At 48.1% G+C, this 23,647-nt stretch overlaps 1 protein-coding gene across 3 annotated transcripts in view; it reads right to left on the bottom strand.

Annotated features, from left to right (window-relative positions):
• FAM168A (family with sequence similarity 168 member A) overlaps positions 1–23,647 on the bottom strand; it is a 356,943-nt gene that overhangs the window by 42,243 nt on the left and 291,053 nt on the right. For 2 of the 3 annotated variants that reach the window (XM_084647889.1, XM_084647890.1), the window contains exons 3-4: positions 14,793–14,873; positions 6,158–6,184 (exon numbers count right to left, since the gene is read on the bottom strand). In XM_084647889.1, the coding sequence (XP_084504015.1) occupies positions 6,158–6,184; positions 14,793–14,873 (108 nt within the window). The remainder of the gene's footprint in view (positions 1–6,157; positions 6,185–14,792; positions 14,874–23,647) is intronic. The other variant, XM_084647891.1, reaches the window with a different exon arrangement.

Here is a 23,647-nt window from a genome sequence, read left to right as displayed (position 1 = left end):
CTAATCATTGTGGGTGGAGCTAGTGAAAAGATACAACTGTTTGAATTCCTAGTAGAGGGTGGGTCAGTACTAGAACTTGCTGCAAATGAGTTATAGAAACTGGAACTCTCTAAGTCAGACAGCACAACAGAGGGCTTCCAATATTTAGGAAGTTTGAATTGTTACAAATGTCCTCCATTTAATTCTTATTTAAAAAAATCCACAAAAACAAACAATTTTTGTGAATTCCTTGTTAGGTGCTAGGATGACTTGACACACCAGTTATGGACCAAACTATTTGATCCACCTCATTTCAGGGGCCAAGGTGTGTGAGAAAAACATGCTCTGGATCCAAGTAATCAGAGCTGGTGAGACTGGAAATCCAGTGTGATCAGCTATGACCTTGTCCATCATCAGTGGAACAAGTCAGTGGACACAAGAACTGCGTCTCCTGCAGTCGGCTATTGTCTCCATTGCCAAAGTTCCCTTTCTGTCTTCTCATATAGAACACTGGGAGTTTCCTATGTGGGCTTGTAGTGAAGAAAGAAATTTGGATTCTGATCCCTCCCATACTTGAAGATCTGATCGCTGTGTTGTGAGCCTTTGACCATTCCTGAGTGCTTGTGAGGGACTGAGGATTTCCATATCTATTGCTTATTCCTGCATGGCACCCAGCAGTGTGAATGTCATATTAGAGACTGCCTAATGCCCGATGTTAAAGGTTACAAAATCCCTTTTGTTGACTGTTTGCACTTACACTTTTATTCTCCAGACCTGAAGACTGCTCTCATCTCCAAGACCCTGACATGTTATCTGCATTTCTGGAAAGACCAATTATCTTAGGGGTAGAAACAAATCCTTGTGGGTGACCCCCCCCCCAGCCCCCTGGCCAGTTTCAGTGGATTAATGGTTCAAATTATTTGGATTGAGCAGTTTGGAAGTTTGCATCTTGGCCTTGTGCAGTTTGTTCTTAAATCACTAACCCTCACAGAATACATGGCTTAGAGCAGAGGTGGGCAAACTACGGTCCGCGGGATCGTCCAGCCCAGCCCCTGAGCTCCTGGCCTGGGAGGCTAGCCTCCGGCCCTCCCCTGCTGTCCCCCCGCCCCCTCAGCCATGCTGCCGCACGGGCAGCGCTCTGGGCGGCGGGCCTGTGCTCTGATGCAGGGCAGCACGTCTATCTCAAGCGTGGCTCCCAGACATGCTGCTCTGAGCGGCATGGTAAGGGGGCCAGGGGGTCGGATAAGGGGCAGAGGGTCCTGGGGGGCAGTCAGGGAGCAGGGGGCGGTTGGACAGGGGGTGGAGACCTGGGGGGGTTGTTAGGGGTGGGGGTCCCAGGAGGGGGCGGTCAGGATACAGGGAACAGGGGGCAGTTGGATAGGGTAGAGGTTCTGGGGGGGAGAAGTCAGGGGATGGGGAGGTTAGATAGGGGGCAGTTAGGTGTGGGGGTCCTGGGAGGGGCGGTCAGGGGACAAGGAGCGGGGGGCGGGGTTGGATGGGTTGGGGGTTCTGAGGGTGGCGAGAAATGGGAGGGGGCAGAGGCCAGGCTGTTTGGGGAGGCACAGCCTTCCCTATCTGGCCCTCCATACACTTTTTCATCCCGATGTGGACCTCGGGCCAAAAAGTTTGCCTACCCCTGGCTTAGAGCTACACAAAATATGAATTTCAGGATGCATCTAAGAACAGAAATAGCTTATGGTCCTTTGAAACAGCTACACAGCATGGATGGTACAAATACAGTTCTCTCGTACGCAGATGTCAGAGCTAACATCCAGGTTCTGTAAGCAGAGATACCATGGAAGGCTAGGGGTTGTAAACTACCCTCCAGATGTCAGGTCAGGCACTCTTCCACCACACGAGGTATTGTCTGAGACAAATACAGTTCAGATGATTTAACATAGTTCTTCACCTGGTTATCACCAGTATCTGCTGGATTTGTTTTAGCCTCATTCCAAGACTATTAACTGACAAGGAAAAGCTTTCACTTTTATCCATCTCTAACAGGGGCCCTCTGAATTCCAATTGTTGAGACTGGACAAGTAATTTGAGCTGAACCTAATAGCTACAGCACTGCAATGATGGGTACTCATGTCCTGACTCCTTGATCATCAACTATATTTAAGGGAACATGTGCTCCAGACAACATGACTACATGATGATAACACATGGAAAGCCAAAGAGGCAAAACTCTCAACTAGAAGTGTACATGATGCATGTATGGAGCCAATATCATTAATAAGAGCACACAACCGATCCTTAGATTAAAGAAAGTGGAACTAAGCATTTAAATATGTGATGGAATATATCCTTTCCTCGGTCTCCATTTATTCATGACCTGGCATCTTGCAAAGAATGCCTGGAATGTGGAGCCAGGTTTGGGATAGTTTTACTGTAGATACTTATGTAGTCACCATCAATGTAGTATCTGAGCACCTCACAATGTATTAATGTATTTAATGTATTTAATGTATTTATCTTCAAACACTCTTGTGAAGTGGGGCAAAGATGTTATCCCCATTGCACAGATGGGGAACTGAGGCACAGAGAGGCTAAGTGACTTGCCCAATGTCATACAGGAAGTCTGTGGCAGAGCTGGGAATTGAACATGGATTTGTGAAAGCATTAGCTAGAATCCTAACCCCTAGCCTATCCTCCTTCTCAAGCACATGTGATCTATGAGTGGGGAGGGAGGGGGCATATGCAGGATACTTTATCTTTACATCTTTACAGAACAGAAATTATCTTGATGAAGCAACCAGAAATGGGAAATGGGTGGGGAGAGGGAAGATAACTTACAAACTCCATATCATGAAATGAAAAACAGATAAACCTAATTTCCTGGGTTGATTTTCTGCCAAATGAGAGCATCCAAGTAATGGATGGCCTGCGTTATTCTCTACTGCATTATTAATAGGTAGAGTTAAGGCAGAAACCATGTTCAGTGTGGATAAATGTGTGTCCTACTTACAGGAAAATAAAATGGATGTTTGAAAAAAAAACATCACAGAAAGACAGAAGGCCTAAAGGGGAATATGCATTAGGTTTAATGCAGAGATCCTCTAACTCTGGAAAGAGAATGATATCCTTTAAAAATATCACTCATCTCTTAATAATTAGCATGCTTCATTTCTTTATAGCACGGGATTCTAAGCACACGCATTTTGTATATGGGAAAGGAAAGGTTATAGCGAAATTGCCTGGCAGCCAGACTCACATAAGCTTTATCAATATTTGACATGCTGGAGTTCTGTATTGATCTTTCAACCTGCCTTGTCTCTTTCATTCTAAGATATTGAAAGCTCTGAAACAAAGTCACACACAACAAGGAGTTGGCGTAAGCTAGAAATGTATTTTTGCACTGGTGAGGGAAGGTTTCTGAATCCCAGCAGAATGAGATATACATTCACCCGCCTGATGCCAGGTTTTGTTGCTTCATTGGATGTAAATCAGGTCTGCAGAGAATGCAATGGCTGGTGGCTAACTATCTCTTGGAAAGGTTTGGTGCAAAAGAAATCAATAGAGACACCGTAGCACTCTCTTCTTTTAAACTACATTTCACTTGAAAACTTGCAACTATTCCATCTATAAATGACACATAGAGAGGGAGAGAGACCTATTGATGCCAGCTAAGCTTTGCTTTTGTTTTTCTAACGAGAGTCAAGCCTGGACGAAAGTGGCAGGATTGAGAGGATTTCGGATTCGGGGGCTCTCCCAAAATTCCCTCCATGTTTCATTAAGCCCCTCTGGTGCTGGAAGTCAGGAGGTCTGTGATGCTAACTCCTCTAGCCTGGCTTTGAAAATTGGTGTCTGGTGTCACTTTAGGCTGTTTGAGCATTTCGAGTCTGTCAGTGCCAAGAAGGTTAAAAAAAACTCACTTTCCTCTGCCAGTTCCATCTTCAGCATTATAGTTCTTTTAGGAACCAGCTAATATCTTGTACTAGCAACCTTTCTAAAGAACCCCTATGGAAGATGATGGTATCTACTCCTGTCACCTTCCTCTGTGGAGTCATTAGGAGCACTGTTTTGTTATTGTATAAATAGTCTGGAATAGATCAGGGATTGTAATTAAATGTCAAATGGATTTGACAAGAAATAATGGAGGCTGGTGACTCCTCCGAGTGAAATCTGAGCAGCTGCGTTCCATGGACTCAGCCTGTCTCACTGTGCTGGGGGACTACCAAGGACGGAAGCGGATTGTCTCTAAGCAGCAAGTTTCTGCCAGTTTCACGCCGCGGAGCTTGGAGAGAGTACAGAGCTGGTGCAAAGCGCCCGATCAACAGGCCTGGAGGTCCATGCTCTTTGTTTGCAGCATGAGCTGCAACACCGCAGTTTTGCGCCGCTGCTAACATGCACCAGCTCCCTATACGGCAAAGGGAGGAGGTCAGTCTCCCTGGTCCATTTAGTGTTTGGCCTCGGCTGAGCTGCCACTGTGGGCCAAAGAAGTTGCGGGGGGGTGGCTTTCACCGGTGGCTTGCCCTTAGCTCTCTTCTATGCTCAGGCCCAGCAGCCAGCCAGGAGCTCTTCTTAGCTCCCCCTGTCCCTACTAGGGTTGCCACCTTTCTAATCGCACACAACCAAACACCCTAGCCCTGTCCCTTCCCTGAGGCCACACCCCCTTCCCCGCCCCACCCCTTCCCTGAGGCCTTGCCCCCTGCTCACTACATTCCCTCTCCCTCGGTGGCTCGCTCTCCCCCACCCTTACTCGCTTTCACTAGGCTGGGGCAGAGGGCTGGGGTGTGTGGGCTCTAACTGGGGGTGCGGGCTTTGGGGTGGGGCCGAGGATGAGGGGTTTGGGGTGCAGGAGGGGGTTCCAGGCTGGGGGGTGGGGCCGAGGGATTTGGAATGTGGGAGGGCATGGTAGGTTGAGGCACGGGGTTGGAATATGGGAGGGGGTGAAGGCTCCGGTTAGGGGTGCGGGCTCTGGGGTGGAGCCGTGGATGAGGGGTTCAGGGTGTGGGAGTGGACTCTGGGCTGGGGCAGGAAGGTAAGGGCTTTGGCTGGGGCCGGGGATGAGGGGTTTGGGGTGTAGGACAGGGCTCTGGGTTTGGGGGGCTCAGAGCTGGGGCAGGACGTTGGGGGGCAGGAGGTTGGGGGCTCTGACTGGGAGTGGGGCCGGGGATAAGGGGTTTGGGGTGTAGGATGGGGCTCCAGGTTTTGGGGGTCTCAGAGCTGGGACAGGAGGTTGGGGCGTGGGCTTACCTCGGGCTGCTCCCGGTCAGTGGTGCAAAGGCAGGCTTCCTGCTTGCCCTGGCTTCACGCTGTGCCCTGGAAGTGGCCCGCAGGTCCAACTCCTAGGCACGGGGGGCAGGAAGCTCCGCGCACTGCTCTTGCCCGCAGGCACTGTCATAGCTCGAGGTGGGGGCAGAGTGCGAAGCTCCCACCTGCTGGCTGCTTCCAGGGTGCAGTGCAAAGACAGGACAGGTAGGTACTAGGCTGCCTTAGCCCCACAGCACCGTTGATTGCACTTTTAACGGCCCGGTCGGCGGTGCTCCTCTCTAGGATGGGATGGGACAGGACCCTGAGGCCTCTAGCAGAGGGCCTCTGGGCCTAGTCCACCCCATCACAGAGCCACTTACTCATTTCTCAGTCTATGTCTACACAGCAGCCAGGAGCAGACAAATGCTTCCCAGCGTGGGCAGACAAATGCGCTCGCTCAACGGTAAAAAGAGCAGCGTGGCCGCAGCAGCACTATTAGCGTCTTGGCCTAACCACCCGAGTACGCACCCAAGGGGGCGGGTGCATTTGTGTTCGGACCACAAGACTAAGCCACTGTCCGTGCCACCATGGCCGCATTGCTGTGTTTAGCACACCAGCTTGAGGAGAGCTAGCACGTGTGTCTGTCCCCACTGGAAAGCACGCTCCCAGAGCCCCAGCTGCTGTGTAGACATGCCCTGAGAGGCTACTGAACAGGCAGCAGAAGGTAATTTGGTCCCTACTGACCAAATATGAAAGGCGCTCTATCCTCTGAGCCATCCAGTCTTTCTAGTAGCAACCTTTTTTTGCATTTCATAAAAAGCAGCTTTTAATCATGAATACGTATCCCAGCATGCCGTAAGGGATCACTGGTGAAAGACACTCTCTCCCTCAGGCTGAGTTTACCCCCTCCATATCAGTTCTACACATTTATTATGTTACACATTCATAAGCTTAACATAGACGAGGATAACAGTTCTCCTACCATTAGCTGAATGCAGGAGTTGAAACTCTGTTGAATAAAAATTATTTGTTTTAAATGACCACTAAGGATTTGTGCCAATATGTACACAGCATATAGTATGCTACACAAATATGTTTCCCAGTAAAACCAGTTTGCCTGTAAACTGGACAGAATTGAGAACAGTAGTTCTGGAGTCTGAAAATGTACAGTACTGCCTTCCACAGCAAGGTAGCTGAAGTCTTAACATCTAAAACAACCCACATGTACATTTTAAAATTGGTTTATATTTTCAAAATTACAACTCTTTAAATAAAGTTGAGTCTCCTCTGCTATACACACATTTATAGTGGGTTGCATGAACCTTGACAGCATGTTCCTTTCAGCAGTTTGATTATTTCCAGCCTGCTCTATGACAGAAACTGATTCAATTTGAGTAAAAGCTCCTTGTATCGATACAGACCACTGGTTTTAACTCAACCACTGAACCACAGTATTACTTAAATTCAATTCCATTTAACACAGTGGAGAACATTCCTCACTCTGTCACATACTGTATATCCATGGATGGAATACTATAGAAAGCTCCTTTTGTACTAGTTTTTTCTTAAAAATCTTCATGTTTCTGTTTTAATTCTATGTTGGCTATAATGAAGTGACTGCTAACAAAGGGCCCACTCTGCAAGGTGCTGAAGGCCTCCTAACTTCAGTGGGAGTGACTAAATCCCAAAGGAGGGCTTTGGCTAAAAAAAATATTCCCAATGAGCTTTTGGATCAGTTAATTTAGCCACCTACACCCATTCTAGTGGATCATGATGATGCAGGATTGGACCTTAAAGAGGATCACTCACAAAAATAGAGAGGGACTTTGAGAAAGCTAGCTGCATAGAAAAGCCCTAGAAATTCAGGAGATGTCAAATTTGCCTAGGAGTTAAAGTAAGGATACCTATACAACTTAACTCTGCCCCATATGAGGATGTTGTAGGATGCAGTTTTATTCACAGGACCACGCACTATTTCTCAAATAACATATCACACATTTTTTCCCTACAACCTTAGAAATGCACACACAACATCTCATACTACTGTGTACTAATCTCTGTATACCTGTCTGAGTCCAGGAGAGTTATTTGTACACAAGACACAGAATGAGTGAGCCCAAGGTTCAGTGCTGTGCCCCATACAAGGTAAGCCTTCAAAGGCAGTTTAAAAACCTTGTATGATATTATTGTATTTATTTGAAAAATATCATAAGAGAAATTGGAAGAATTAGTTCAGAGGAAGAGGAGAGAAAGGTACACAAAATGATGAATGGCATTGAGAAGATTAGCCAGGCTCTCCTAGTTTACCTTTCACATAATGCAAGAACAAGGAGATGGTTAATGAAATTGGAACGCAACAAATAATAAAATGATAAAAGAATTTTTTTTGCACAATGCTTAATTAATCTGGGGAACTCCCTGCCACAAAGCATGACTGATTATAATTCAGCAAGATTCCAAGAGAGATGAGGTATGTATACTGATAAGGAGCACCTGGCAGAGTGGGGCAAGCCCCTGCGGCCTGACCCCACTCCCTGGCAGAAGCGCCGGGCGGGCAGGCAAAGCGGGATCAGGGCACAGGGGCACCCATTTTTCAGGGCCCCCCCAGTTGGCCAGGGTGCCTCGGCACGGCCCCGTTGGCCCAGTGGCTAATCATCACCGATGGCAGTGTGTAGCGACACGTACCATACACACTGCAGACAGTGATGTGCACTGTAGACGTAGCCTAAGAAGCTTAAGAGAAAACTGTGCTCAGCCACATGTAGATATCCTGGTGAATCAGTCTTTAACTGGGGATTTCTTTCTTTCTTCTTATTAAATGCACCTAGAAACTTTTTCATAAGTGAGGCAAAATAATGTTTTGCAGTGGATGTAATTTGAGAGTCAGATGTGGAGCTGATTTATTTCTGAACGACTGTCAGTTTGATAAGCAATTTGGGAGCACTAGTTTGACAGCAGCTGATTGTTAAATCCCCTTCTACGAATGAATTATAAGAATTGGTTAGAAGTCATTAAAGAGAAGAAACGAGTCTGACTTCACCTGCACTGTCTGGTAGGAAATACACAAAGGAGGTGTCAGACTTTTTGTTCTTGGTTAAAATTTCCAAAAGCGCCTGAGTCCCATTTTGAAATGGGGCTTTGGCTCCAAAGAGCCAGGCTCCTATGTGCCAAAATCACTTTTGAAAATGTGACTTAGTTATTTCAACACTTTTGAAAATTTAACCCTTAGTGCCTACAAAATCCTTCTCTCTCCTCCACAGCTGCTGTGGAGTATGTAGGAAGGGATGGTGCCAGGCACTGTTGCCATTCTGTTATTCATTTCATAAAGATAAGGCACTCTGCTATCACAGTAGGAGAACCTGAAGAGAACAGTTTAGGAGAGCTTGTTGTTCGAGTACTACGCAAATCCGTACAGAATATGGTTAAATCTACTGGCTCCAAGCACTCCCCCCCCCCCCACATGAGTAAAGAATGTTTGGGACAAATATTTATATGCCTTTACAGGGACGCATGTTGCTGTTGGACCCAGAAGCTCGCAACATGCATGGAGGACCAGAAACCTCAGAATTGGCCACAGTAACTGAGGGATCAATATAGGCCTGGTGTGATGTGAGTGGAGGTCTGTCAGAAGTTGAGGAATGTAGTAGCTTCTCTGAGATGGGGGACTAGGATAATCAAGAATTAAATTACAGCAATTACTTTAACAACAAGAACTTCGGCCAGGACTTCTGGATTTCCCCCTTAGAATCTAGTGGCGATTGTTTCGTTTTTTTGTAGTATGTGCTGAGCATTCTTGGCTCCAGTTTACCAAAAGGGGTGCTGGACTGTTATCTCTGGATGTTTGAGTGTTTGGTTACCACCAGCATTACAGAGCTTAATAAGCAGTGTCAGAAAGATTAAGAGGCTCGTGCTTTGAGTGCTTGCTTTTCCTGATCTGAGAATATATCTTACAAATTCCCACACCAGATCAAACCAGTGGGCCATTTAATTTGACATCTTGTCTCTGACAATGGTCTGATCTGGATGCTTCAGAAGAAGGTGACAGAGCTCTTGTAACTGTCAAATATTAGATAACCTGTCCCTAACCCCTAACAGTCAGTGGCTGGCTTATGTGCTGACGTATTAAGATGTACATCCATCCTTTATGTTTTGGTCCCTTCTAACGTAAAGTGTAGATGTTCTCATTATCAGTATACATACCTCATCTCTCTTGGAATCTTGCTGAACTCCTATCCTCAATTATGCTTTGTGGCATGGAGTTCCCCAGGTTAACTAAGCATTGTGCAAAACAATTTCCTTTATCATTTTACTACTTGTTTCTTTTCAGTTTCATTGGTTTTCTCCTCATTCCTGCATTTGTAAAAGGTAAAATAGGAGACCCTGGTTAATCTTGTCTGTACCCTTCATCATTTTATATACCTTTTTCGCCTCTCTCCTTGAACTGCAGTCCTAATCTTTCCAATTTCTCTTCCTGGGCTATTTTTAAAACAAATGCAATATAATATCATACAAGCTTTTAAACAACCTTTGAAGATGCATCGTGTACATGGCACAGCACAGAGCCTTTGGCTCATTCACTCCACATCTTGCATACGAATAACGCTCCTCGACTCTGTGTGCTCCGCAGAGAATAGTACACAGCACTATGAGATGTTACATGTGCTTTTTTAAGGTTGTTGGAGCCTTTCCAGAACCCTGCTGCTGGACTCTTTCCCTACTGCTGGACTGCTTCCCTCTGGCGGGGTATGACTCCAGCAGCAGAGGTGCAGTGGGACATTACACTGCTAAAAACCACTGTACAGATGGGAGAAGCACTGCTTGGGCAGGGAGGGTGCGTACCCAGGTACATATCCACAGGCAGTGGTGAGCTGGAGCCGGTTCACACCGGTTCGCTAGAACTGGTTGTTAAAATTTAGAAGCCCTTTTAGAACCGGTTGTCTGAGGGGACAACCGGTTCTAAAAGGGCTTCTGAATTTAACAACTGGCCAAAAGTGGCGCCCTAGGTGCTGACTCCGTGGGTGCTCCGGGGCTGGAGCACCCACGGGGAAAATTTGCTGGGTGCAGAACACCCACTGGCAGCTTCCCGCCCCACGCCTGGCCCCAGCTCACCTCCGCTCCGCCTCCTCCCCTGAATGTGCCGCCCCACTCTGCTTCTCCGCCCCCCCCCCCGGCTTCCTGTGAATCAGCTGTTCGCGCAGGAAGCCTGGGAGGGCTGAGAAGCAGGCGGCTGCTTCGCGCTCAGGCCCAGGGAGGCAGAGGTGAGCTGGGACAGGGGGCGTGAGGAGGGCCACACGAGCTGCAGCAGGTAACCCGGGGGGCGCGCAGGGGAACTGCTCCCTGCCCCAGCTCACCTCCGCCACCCTGGGCCTGAGTGCAAAGCCGCCGCCTGCTTCTCAGCCCTCCCCAGCTTCCTGCCGAACAGCTGATTCGTGGGAAGTGGTGGCAGAGAAGCAGAGTGGGGCGGTGCGTTCAGGGGCGGAGGCAGAGCGGAGGTGAGCTGGGGCCGGGTGCGGAGCTGCAGTTGGGTGCTCTGCACCCACCAAATTTTCCCCGTGGGTGCTCCAGCCCCAGAGCACCCATGGAGTCAGCATCTAAGGCGCCACTTTTGATGTGATCAGTGGGGGGAGCGGCCGCTGCCCCTGCTCCCCCCCAGTACCCTTCCCTGCCCCTAGGAGCCAGAGGGACCTGCCAGATGCTTCCTGGGAGCTGTCCCAAGTAAGCACTGCTGGGACTCCCCACCTCGCCCCCTGGCAGGTCCCTCTGGCTCTTAGGGGCAGGGTGGGCACCCACTACGGTGGCCCACGAGACCCTCCTGCCCAGTTCTGGGGGCAATCAGGGGACAGGGGAAGGGGGTGGATGAGACAAGGGTCCAGGGAGGCCCATGAAGGAACGCGGGGGGTTGGATGGAGCAGGAGTCCCCAAGGGGCGGGGATGGGCCACAACCCCCTTGTGGGGTGAGGAGGGAACCGGTTGTTAAGATTTTGGCAGCTCATCACTGTCCACAGGGGTCACTACTCGCCTAAGTAGTGCCTCACCATCCACACTTTGCTAACTATATCCATGCTAGGGGGACATGTAGTGTATATTCTCTATATGATACCCAAAGGAGTGTGCAGTGTAGATGAACCTTTAAATGCCTGTCCCCCTTTGCCAAAATCCATCAGTTAGTCCATTCACCCATTGTTCGATGCTGCTTCTCTCTCTCCTGGGTCTGTTCTTAGTTTCTTTCTCCTTATATATGTTAGTAACTTGATCCCCTTTCCACTGGGTTTTATTAATTGCACAGCACACATGTGGATAATCAGCACAGGCTGAATTCCAAAAGGTTGGTTAACCAGCTTGAAGTATGCCAGCAGCTCTCCAAAACCCTCAAACAGGACAGAAGGTTTCAATTATTGGCTCCAACCATAACTTCCTACAACTGAATGAATCAAAGCCTGAAGTCTTCCTCCTGGGTAAAAAGTCCTCTTTGTCCCATGTCTCTGACACTGCCATCACTCTCCTTAATGCTGCTCTGAAGGTCTGAAATCTTGGCATCATTCTCGACTGTAAACATCCTTTTTCCTCCCGTATTTCCCCTGAGGTGGTGTGCCTGGAAGGTGGCCAGAACTTGTACATATCTTGCACCTGCCTCTGCTAAAGCTTCTCTTCCGCTTTAACTCCTTTGCTGCTGAATGCACCAGCATCTCCATGTGATATTTTCATTTGTAGGGCCCTACCAAATTCATGGCTGTGAAAAATGCGTCATGGGCCATGAAATCTCATCTCCACCGTGAAATCTGGTCTTTTGTGTGCTTTAATCCTATACTCTACAGATTTCCCAGGGGAGACCAGCGTTTCTCAAACTGGGGGTCCTCACCTAAAATATGGTTGCGGGGGAGTTGCAAGGTTAGATTAGGGGGGTCATGGTATTGCCACCCTTACTTCTGCACTGCCTTCTGAGCTGGGTGGCTGGAAAGCGGTGGCGGCTGGCCAGGCGCCCAGCTCTGAAGGCAGCACTGCCAGCAGAAGTGAAGAAGTAAGGGTGGCAACGGGCGGCTGAAGAGTGGCAGCTGCTGGCTGGGGCGCTAGCTCTGAAGGCAGCCACACAGAAGTAAGGGTTGCAATACCATACCAGGCCATCCTCACTTCTGCGCAGCTGCTGGCGAGCTGGGCTCCTGGCCAACAGCTGCCACTCTCTGGATGCCTAGCTCTGAAGGCAGCGCCGTCGCCAGCAGCAGTGCAGACGTAAGGGTGGTAAAACCACAACCCCCCTAAAATAACCTTGCAACCCTCCCACTACCCTCTTTTGGGTCAGGACCCAACAGTTACAACATTGTGAAATTTCAGATTTAAATACCTGAAATCACGAAATTTACGATTTTAAAAATCCTATGGCCACGAAATTGACCAAAATGGACCCTGAATTTGGTAGGCACCTACTCATTTGGCAGCAAGCTTTTAAGTGCTGATGTTCAACTGGAATGAGAGCACTTGAGAAGGGGGACACACACAGATACGCAGCTGGGTCATCAATTCCCATCTAGGCTACTGCACAGTAGATCACTCCCCTCCAGCTTCACACACACTATCCTCCTGGGGCTCCAAGGTGCAGAGCTTTCTTCGTTCTCTCCTTGACTGCTCCTTGAATGTCTGTATCAGAGACTCCACATACTCCTTCTCTTTTTGCTTGGGGCTGCAGAACGCAACTGCTAATTTTATTAGCCTCCCTTTGGAATAAGTGAAATTCCTCTACTCAGTATAGATGAGGACGACCTCAAAATCTACTTCAGGGTCCTATACATTTAAATCCTGACTACGTGCACCATTTTCTTAAACTGACCTCCTTATCCCGGCTATCTAACACCCTTATCTGACACTGGTAATAAACCTGAAGAATATCATCCCAGATGTCCTCTTCTGAAGGGTTACCTCTCAACCCTCAAATTTACTAGAGACAATCTCTTTACCAAACTTCCCTGGGTCACTGTCTGTCATAAGTATCTAGTACACTAGGTATATCCTATAATTGTCACTAGGAAAGCTGGTTGAAAATTTTCCAGCACAATGCTTTTCTGCTAGAAAATGGAACTGAAAAACCCAGGGTTTGTAACAAACAGTCCCTTCCTCCCCACATACACTCCAGGTCCCTCCTTTCCCCTCCCCATCTCCAATGCCCCCAACTCCAGTTCCTTGCTTTCATCCCCATCTATCCACTTCTCCCCTTTGTGTCACTGCTTCTTTTGCCACCGCCATTCCCCATGCCCCCAATTGCCTCCAGGTCATTACCATCCCACCCCCTTACTACTTCCCCCCACCCCAGATCCCTGCTTCCACCATCACCAAACACCACTCCTCCCTGTCCTCACCAGGTCCCTATTTGCTGGCTTCTCCCCCACTCCCTCCCCACTTCTTCTTGCTTCTTGTTTCTCCCACGGCCACTACCCCATCCCTCTAGTCCCTGTGCTTCTTCACCCCTCCCTGCCAATATTCCTGTAAGAACAACCTTGTGGCTTAAAAAGCTACAGGTAATAAGTTATATACTTCAAAAACACTGTGGTTACAAAAGGAGATATTGCATCTTTTTATGCTATGTACTGTTTAAATTACATTGTATACGAAGCAAAAAATAAACAAGGGCCATATCCTGAAGCCCTTATTTAGCCTCTGATTCTGCCATCCTCAGTCATATTGAGTAGTACCTTACTCAACAAGTAGGTCCCCTGAAGTCTAAGAGCCTGCTCATAGTGTAAGGAACTAGTCAACGTGAGTAAAGGTTTTTATTTGTTCTACCTGAGGCCCTGATTCAGAAAAGCTTTTAAGCATATGCTTAAATTTAAGCACATACTTAAGTGATTTCTTGAATAGGGACACTTTCCTGAATTGGGGTCTAAAGGAAATTTTCTACGGGCTCCAAGGAGAATATAGCTTAAGTAAGGACTTCCAGGTTTGGGCTCAAAATGCATGAAATGCAAGTGGTTTGCTTAGGCAAGAAAATTACTTTAGAATATTCAAAATGAATCACCAATGGAACCTCGCTAATTTGCACTGATGATGTGCAGGAACAATTTATTGTGAATTACTGAATTTTGCCAATTATTGATTAAGTGCCCACACAGAAAAGGAAGGATAATCCATTACAACAGGTTCTGTGTTCACCTATATGACAATGCAGTTCTGTTTTAATTCTTTATAATGATACTTTTGATAACTTTCTAGAGAAGAAGGATGGTCCAGCGATTGGGGCACTAGCTGAGGGCTTGGGAGACCAGGGTTCAATTCCTTGCTCTGCCGTAGACTTCCTGTGACCTTGGGCAAGTCACTTCCTTAGTTCCCCATAATAATAGCACTGCCCTGCCTCACAGGGGGATTGTGAGGATCAATACACTAAAGATTGTGTGGGAGCTCAGATGCTGTGGTGAGGGGTCCACAGACATACCTATGACAGGGATTGGTAAACATGTGGTGACATATTTTGTGAAGTAATGGGAGAGTTTACTATAGCCTCTGTACTATTTGCTGAAAAACATGGAGACAGCAGGGTTCCGTGTGCTAGTTAACCAACGGCAAATGAGTGAGACTCTCCTGTATCCTTAACCATGTCGTGAACTGTTTCCAGAATGAAAAGTTATTTTTACCTGGGGCATAGCCAGGGCTGCTGGTTGGATACATATTCGGATTGTAGGCAGGGGCTGCTGTGGGATACCCAGTTGGATAACCTGCAATGAGAAGGACAGAGAAAATACACTTCTGTCAATAAGAGTAAGGAGAAAAGAGAGCACCCTAGGAGAAAAAAAAATCTGTCTGAACACAAGGATGATTGGCACAATTGAGATATAAAGCTGAACGTATATTATCAGATGGGCAGGAAACGTAGAGAGCACAGAACAGTATAAGTTTTCCCTTGTCATCTGCAACTATTCCCTGGAAACTGAAGGCGAATAACCAGCATGTTAAAGAACACAGGAATATTCAACGTATTCTGTAGAAAACTACCTGCTCTGTAGAACACAACTACTCCTACTAAGCTGCTTGCAGTGCCATATTAACGTGATGTATTAGTCTGAATGAACTCACAATAAAATTTCAAGATTGGAGTACACACGTTTTATTAAGTCTTCATTTTGCTAAATAGACAATCACTGAATTTAAAAACAAATATCAAACTAGCAAGTTATGCTACTGCTTCTTTATGATCCAATCCTGTTTAGTCCTACTCCCACTGGGAATTGAGAGAGCTCTACATCTCACAGCAAAGGCTCAGCACTTTATTCAATTGGGCCCTTCCTCACCATCAGCAGAGTTTCTATAAGCCAGATTCCCTTGTTATGGAAAAGCTAGAAACATTGCATGAAAGTACTACAGCTCTTGGGACCACTCATCACTTGTACCCAATTATCTGCCAGCCACCTAGAAAATGACAAGCAAAACAATTTGTACCATTTGGAACTAACAGGTAAGGCAAAGGGTTTTAATAGGCATTTTAACAAAGGCTACAAATGATCCTTCTTCAAACAGCTATGGACACAAGTCCCAGTGAATTCAGAGGAAAATCATTTTTAAAACTAAATGCCCTGTTTTTCAACCTTTGCTCACATAAGCAGTGCAACTGAAGTCAACAGGACCCTAACCTCTCCTAAAAAGCATCATTTACTGGACACCTGAACATCATGCTGTCATGTGCTTTCAGAAACATATGCATACATACACAATGCACATACCCAGCAGCACGCTTTTCTCAATACACTACCATGTTATTGTATGTTCCCCTCTTCTTGCTGGAGTTCAGCCTGTGGGGGATTGGTTGGTTTGTTTGGCTTTTTTAAAACCAGCACAATTTTTGGTCCATTTCACAGACTGAATACTTAATTCCAACTCAGTTACATTCTTTCTAGCTAAACCCCTCATGTAGGTTCAACAGCCTGACAGGTTCACTTCCTGCTGTACAGTGGTGGAGTGTGCTATTGAACAACTGTTGCCCATTATCTATCCAGGTACTTATTATAATGGTCCTCATCCCAGGGAAGGAACTGTTCTGTGGAGGACAAAGTGAATCCTAGGCAGTTTCCTATGTTGAACTGACAAGGACCATCTTCCTGTAACCAGCACGTCCCGGAGAGGAGCAGTTAGTAAAAGACCACAAACTGATTTTTTCCCCCTCTTTTAAACAAGACCAAGATTGGTCTTTACCCACCCCCGATCTTCCCTCACTGTTAAAGAACCACTTCATCCTACACTGCTTGCACAGCCATGCTTTCACATACCCAATGTCCAAGCTTGCACTCTAACTTGATTTCCAAAGCGTGGCATCCAGCACCAAGCCTAGTGCTACAAAGATTTTTTTTAACATTAATTTGAATAAATTTAATTCAACAGTCATGACCACTGTACTGGAATAAATTACTGTATGTTCTACCCTTTCATTTTCATCAGTATTACATTTGGCTTCTAAATCAGGTTAATTAAAAATTGCTATCATTAATGCTGAGGTTTAACAGATTCCCCCTCCCCCCTATATAAAACCATGTTGTTGATGTGTTTGGGAATATACAGGATTTTTGCAATCAAGCAGCTCGTAGGAAAGTTATTTATAGATTCAGTGATTGCACACAGAACCCTAATGAGGAAGCAGTCAAGTCAGAAATATCCACACTTAGTTTCACATTTATTAGAAGATTCATTTTCTTTTTTTGAAGTACCTCCCGCCCACCCGAAATGATGTCCATATTGCCACAGCCTGTTTGTAGCTAGTTTTCAGGATATAACACACATCCATTGCACTGGGCCCCTGGAACCATGTGCAGAGAGCCCAGGCTGCACAGAAGGGAGAGAGAGTGCCACCTCTGCAGCACTGATCCCTTTTCCCCCTGTGACGAAGTGGGAATGTTCCTAATGTTTTCTCTGAACACTGTGTGTGTGCCTCAGTTTCCCCTATGTATTGCTTAAATATCTGGCTGGTGGGATAAGAGTGTGTGATTATTGCAGAGACCCCTAGAGGGTAGGTGAGAGTACATCAACACCCTGTGACCTAGCAACTGATAGCCAGCCAGCCCGCCCCCCCATCCTCCCCAAGGTGTTGGGAACAAAGAGATCAGGTGACCTTTTGCCAGGGGAAAGGGACAAAGGACAGAGTAGGGGTTCTGGGGGTCGGGGGATGGGCTGGTGGAAACTGGTCAGTCTCCTGTTTTGGGACTCGGAGGGGGGAATCCAGGTCACCAGGCCCTGGATTCCCCCCAGGATAGACTTTGCTGAAAGTTCTTGATTTCTGTTCTAACAAGATCTGTTCTAGGCTGTGTTCCTGTCAACTAATAAACCCTCCAGTTTTTCCACGCTGGCTGAGAGTCACTGCTGACTGTGAAGATGGGGTACATGGGTGTGTGTGTGTAAGGCTTCCCCAGGTATCCCATCCAGGTGGACTCACTAGAGGGAGCTCACGGGGTGAACAGGGGTTCTGCATGCTCCAAGGACAGACCCAGGAAGCGCCAAAGCCAAAGAAGCTTCCTGCCATGGTGTAAGAGAGACCAGAGAGGGGAGTCCCGCTGCACCAGAGTCCTGACATCAGAGCAGTTCCAGAGCACCCAGACTGTGACACCCCCCAACCCAACAGATGGGCTCTGTGGCTCACAAAGTGCCAAGCCAGAGAACATGTGCCATCATCCCTACCAGCCTGACAGCCAGGCAAACCACTAAACAGTTGCTTGAAGTTGTAGTAACTTTTTTGTGAGCCCCCCAAGGGCAGCTGGCGTGGAGACAGGGAAGAGGTGGAGCTGAATTGGGCTAGGAAGGAGAAAACCCCAGCATAAACTTTTCACATCAAAAACCTTTTCAGGATGTTCACCTACGATGGAAAACCTGCAAGATCCATGAAGACTGCTGTTGTGCCACTTGAAGCCTTGTGAACTCTGTTCTCATCTATGGTCATTAGGCGTTTGCAGTTCATATTTGAGATCTCTGGCCTGAGAGCAGCATGGCTTGTAGGAAACGATTCCCCTTTTTTGCTCAAGCAGGATAGGCTCTGCTAGCCTTCCTTCATTCCCTATGCTTAGGCTTTGTCTAGAGCAGGATAAAGGTGAACTGTAAGAACAGGTTAGCTAGGTTTGGCTGGGGGGGAAAAGCAGGTTTTGGTATTTGTTTTCAGTACAATGCAGAACAAAACTGAGACTTTTCAACATTTTTTGCACAGAAAGACCCCAGCCCAAAATATCCACTAGTCCAATGACGAAGGCACTCACCTAGGAAACTCAGGCTCACGTTTGTGCTCGGCCTGAACCCGAGTCTCCCACGACAGTGCCCTGACCATTAGGATATAGAGTCAGTCTTTCTCTCTGGCCCAATGAATGTTAATTATTCATACAAAGTGGAACAGTTTCAACAGGAGAAACTGTAAGCAAGACACACACAGACTGACCACACAGCCTGGCAGTTAGGGCTCACCGCTAGGCTATAACTCAACCACTTTAACGGGTATTAAAGACAGTGTATGTTCTCTGGCTTCACTTGCCTTGAGCACCAGACCTTGTACCCTAATCTAGACAGGACCTTAGAGGCGGAAGAGGTGTTGTTTTGGTTTCTGATCTCATTGGACAATCTGTAAGAAGTTCCCAAACAGCAGCAAGAAACTGTCGGAGCTGGAGATTACAACAAAAGAAATGGTCTCCACAGCCCTGCCAGTCTTACCCTCTGCACAAACTAATCTACCGGGGCACAATCCAGGTCATCATGGTCAACGAACAAACTACTGCATTGCTAGGGTGCTGCCTCCTTCTGCCTTCCTTGCCCCTTCCTCGTGAGGCTTTGGCAGGGCAATATATACAGATCCTGCCTTGAGTATGTGTCCTCCCGCATCCTTGTGTCTCTGGTTCCTACACCCATTTTCAGGTTACTTTCATCTGCCCCATCCCCCTCCATGATCTATGCAGACGTCTTCAAAGAGCAGGAGATGACAGTCACTCATTAATATAAAGAAAAGGAGGACTTGTGGCACCTTAGAGATTAACCAATTTATTTGAGCATAAGCTTTCGTGAGCTACAGCTCACTTCATCGGATGCATACTGTGGAAAATACAGAAGATGTTTTTATATACACAGACCATGAAAAAATGGGTGTTTATCACTACAAAAGGTTTTCTCTCCCCCCACCCCACTCTCCTGCTGGTAATAGCTTATCTAAAGTGATCACTCTCCTTACAATGTGTATGATAATCAAGGTGGGCCATTTCCAGCACAAATCCAGGTTTTCTCCCCCCCCACATTGTAAGGAGAGTGATCACTTTAGATAAGCTATTACCAACAAGATAGTGGGTTTTGGAGGGTGAGGGGGGGGGGAAGAAAACCTGGATTTGTGCTGGTAATGGCCCACCTTGATCATCATACGTATTGTAAGGAGAGTGATCACTTTAGATAAGTTATCACCACTAGTGAAAAAGTTTTTCCTAATATCCAGCCTAAACCTCCCCCTGTGTCTTGAGACCATTACTCCTTGTTCTGTCATCTGCTACCACTGAGAACAGTCTAGATCCATCCTCTTTGGAACCCCCTTTCAGGTAGCTGAAAGCAGCTATCAAATCCCTCCTCATTCTTCTCTTCCACAGACTAAACAGTTCCCTCAGCCTCTTCTCATCAGTCATGTGTTCCAGTCCTCTAATCATTTTTGTTGCCCTCTGCTGGATGCTTTCCAATTTTTTCCACATCCTTCTTGTAGTGTGGTGCCCAAAACTGGACACAGTACTCCAGATGAGGCCTCACCAATGTCGAATAGAGGGGAACGATCACGTCCCTCGATCTGCTGGCAATGCCCCTACATATACAGTCCAAAATGCCGTTAGCCTTCTTGGCAACAAGGGCACACTGTTGACTCATATCCAGCTTCTCGTCCACTGTAACCCCTAGTTTTCTGCAGAACTGCTGCCTAGCCATTCGGTCCCTAGTCTGTAGCGGTGCACGGGATTCTTCCATCCTAAGTGCAGGACTCTGCACTTGTCCTTGTTGCACCTCATCAGATTTCTTTTGGCCCAATCCTCTAATTTGTCTAGGTCTCTCTGTATCCTATCCCTATCCTCCAGTGTATCTACCACTCCTCCCAGGTTAGTGTCACCTGCAAACTTGCTGAGGGTGCAGTCCACGCCATCCTCCAGATCATTAATGAACTTAGGTGACTCCCAAGCAGTATCCCTTGGAGGTAGGTAGGAGTTCATGGACGTGTAGACTGCAACACAGCTCTGCCAAACCCAGCATCATCCCTGGCCTGCTGAGTGATGGTGTTAACATGTGTACCAAGTACCACGTCGTGGTTTGACAGATGTCCTGCATCGGGAAATGTGCAGGAAGGCCGCCGAAGATGCCTGCGCTCTGGTCGAGTGGGCTCTGACGATCAGCGGTGGAGGGACTCCCGCCAACTCATAGCAGGTGCAAATGCAAGAGTTAGAAATCCTCTGCATGGACACCGGGAGGCCCTTCATTCTGTCAGCTGTAGAGATGAAAAGCTGTGTCGACTTATGGAAAGGCTTTGTCCAATCTAGGTAGAAAGCCAGGGCCCCTCTTATGTCCAAAGCGTGAAGGCACCTCTCTTCACCAGTCTCATGCGGCTTGGGGCAGAAGACCATAAGGAAGATGTCCTGGCTCATGCGGAAAATAGACACCACCTTGGGAAGGATGGCTGGGTTGGGCTGTAGCTGGACCTTGTCCTTATAGAAGACAGTGTACGGCGGTTCTGAGGTTAGGGCTCGCAGCTCAGAGACTAGCCTTGCCGATGTCACTGCCGCCAGGAAAGCTACCTTCCATGACATGTGAGACAGGGAGCACAAGGCCAAAGGCTCCAAGGGCAGGCCTGTAAGCCTGGACAAAACCAAGCTGAGATCCCACTGAGGGACCGGGGACCGAACTTTTGGCAAAAGTCTCTCAAGACCTGAGGAATGTGACCATCATGTCATGGGGGAACACCGTCTGCCCCTGGATTGGAGGATGAAAGGCGGAAATGGCCGACAGATGCACCCTGATAGAGGAGTGTGCGAGGCCCTGGTTCCTAAATTAAGCGGGTAGTCTATGATCAACTGCACCGAAGACTGCAAAGGGGAGACGCCCCATTCGGCCGCCCAGCAGGAGAACTTCATCCACTTTGCCAGGTAAGTTTGTCTAGTAGAGGGCTTTCTACTCTTGAGGAGGACCTTCTGGACCCCTTCCAAACAGGCCCCTTCCTCAGGATTCAGCCACTCAACATCCATGCCGTGAGGCAGAGGGACGCGAGGTTGGGGTGCAAGAGTCGATTGTGATCCGGTGACAGCAGGTCCAGTCGGTTCGGCAGGGGCCACGGAGGGATCGCAGCCAGGCTCGACAGCATCCCAAACCATTGCTGGCAAGGCTACTCCGGGGCGATCGTGATAACCTGAGCCTTGTCTCTCTTGATTTTTGCAAGGACCTTGATGATGAGCGGAATCAGAGGAAATGTGTACATCAGGCTTCCCACCCGTGGCAGGAGGAAGGCGTCGGAGAGGGAGCCCTTACTCAGACCCCATCTGGAGCAAAACCTGTGGAACCTCCTGTTCTGCCAGGTGGCGAACAAATACACTTGGGGAGTTCCCCACTTCTGGAAGATCGTGCTGGCTATCTCCGGGTGGAGCACCCACTTATTATGAGAGGAGAAGTCCTTGCTTAGGCGATCTGCTACCGTGTTCTCGGTACCCGGAAGGTGACACACTTCTAGCTGGATTCTGTGGTCGATGCAGAAGTCCGAGGATTGCCTCCCTCTTGTCTGTTGATGTAGAACATTGAAGCTATGTTGTTCGTCAAGACTCTGACCACTCTGCCCGACAGGTGAGATAGGAAGACCGTGCATGCCCTGCGCACTGCCCTGAGCTCTTTGACGTTTATATGTAGCGTCATTTCCTGTGGAGACCACTTGCCCTGGGTCTGGAGAGTGCCGAGGTGCACCCCCCCAGCCAAGGTCCGAGGCGTCCAAAACCAACTTGAGTGAGTGAGGAGTGCTGATGAAGGGAACTCCTTCCAGGACTTTTCTGGGGTCGGTCCACCATTGCAGCAAGGTAAGTATCCGTGATGAGGTCTGTCAGTGCCCTGAACCTCTCCAGCAGCAGGAATGCCCTGGCACAGGTTGAGGACTACTCTGATGAACTCTATCCTCTGTACCGGAACTAATGTGGATTTTTTGTCATTTACCAACAGCCAAGGCAACGGCAAGTGGCTAACAGCATCGCAACATCCATTTGGACCTGGGACCTGGAGCTGCCTCTGACTAGCCAGTCGTCAAGGTATGGGTAGATCTGGACACCTCGATGTCTGAGGTAAGCAGCCATCACTGACATGCACTTGGTAAATACCCGCGATGCTGTCGCTAGGCCAAACAGGAGGACCGCAAACTGATAGTGGTTGGGACCTACCGTAAACCGGAAGAAGCGTGTTTGTCTCTTGAAGACGGCAATGTGAAAGTATGCATCTTTCAGATCGAGGGTGGCATACCAGTCTCCCGGATCCAGGGAGGGGATGATGGAAGCCAGGGAGATCATGCTGAACTTCAGCTTGAAGCGGTTCAAGTCTCGCAGATCCAGGATAGGTCACAGACCACCCTTGGGATTAAAAAGTAACTGGAATAGAAACCATTATTCCTGTACTCTGGAGGAACGACTTCCATTGAACCTAGCTGCAGGAGCCCCTCTATCTCCTGTGCAAGGAGACTCTCATGAGAAGGGTCCCTGAAGAGGGACGGGGAGCGGGCGTGGGAAGGAGGGGTAGAAAGCAACTGAAGAGTGTAACCCCACGCCACCGTACTGAGGACCCATCGGTCCGATGTTATAGATGCCCACGCAGGGAGGAAATGAGAAAAACAGTTGGCAAAAATAGAGGAGGAAGGATCCTAGAACAGTCCAATAGGTCGACCTTGGGCATACCCTCAAAATGAGCTCAACTGAGAAGCCTGTGAAGGCTGGTGGCTAGGACGACGCTTGTAGCCTCTGGATTTCTTATGGGGACACTCCTGGTGAGGATGGCTTCCCTGGTCCTAAGGCTGCTGTGGCTTGAACCCCATGTAGGCTGGGCCAGGAACATACAGGCCCAATGTTTTCAGGGTCGTGCGGGAGTCCTTGAGGCCATGGAGCTGACTGACTGTCTGTTCCGCAGACATGGCTTGCCCATCAAAGAGAAGGTCTTGCATCAACTGCTGAGCCTCCGTGGACAAGCCAGAGAGGAGCAGCCAGGATGAGCAGGGCATGGCGATGGCCGAGGCCATGGTTCGATCGGCAGCATCCACTGCATCCGAAGCTGCCTGGAATTTCTCCCTGAACGCAGTCATGCCCTCCTCCATGATTGCCCTGAATGCCTTCCTAGAAGCCTCAGGGAGAGAGCCCCTGAACTTGGTCATGGCTTCCCACATGTTAAAGTCATAGCATCCCAGGAGGCCTGATGATTGGTCACCCTCAGCTGAGACTAGAGCACAAATAAACCTTACACCCAAACAAGTCTAGTCTCTTGGAGTCTTTGTTCTTAG

This window comes from Lepidochelys olivacea, assembly GCF_965140295.1.
Source record: "Lepidochelys olivacea isolate rLepOli2 genome assembly, chromosome: 1".
NCBI classification, from domain to species: domain Eukaryota; kingdom Metazoa; phylum Chordata; order Testudines; family Cheloniidae; genus Lepidochelys; species Lepidochelys olivacea.
This window is presented reverse-complemented; position numbering and strand designations above follow the sequence as displayed.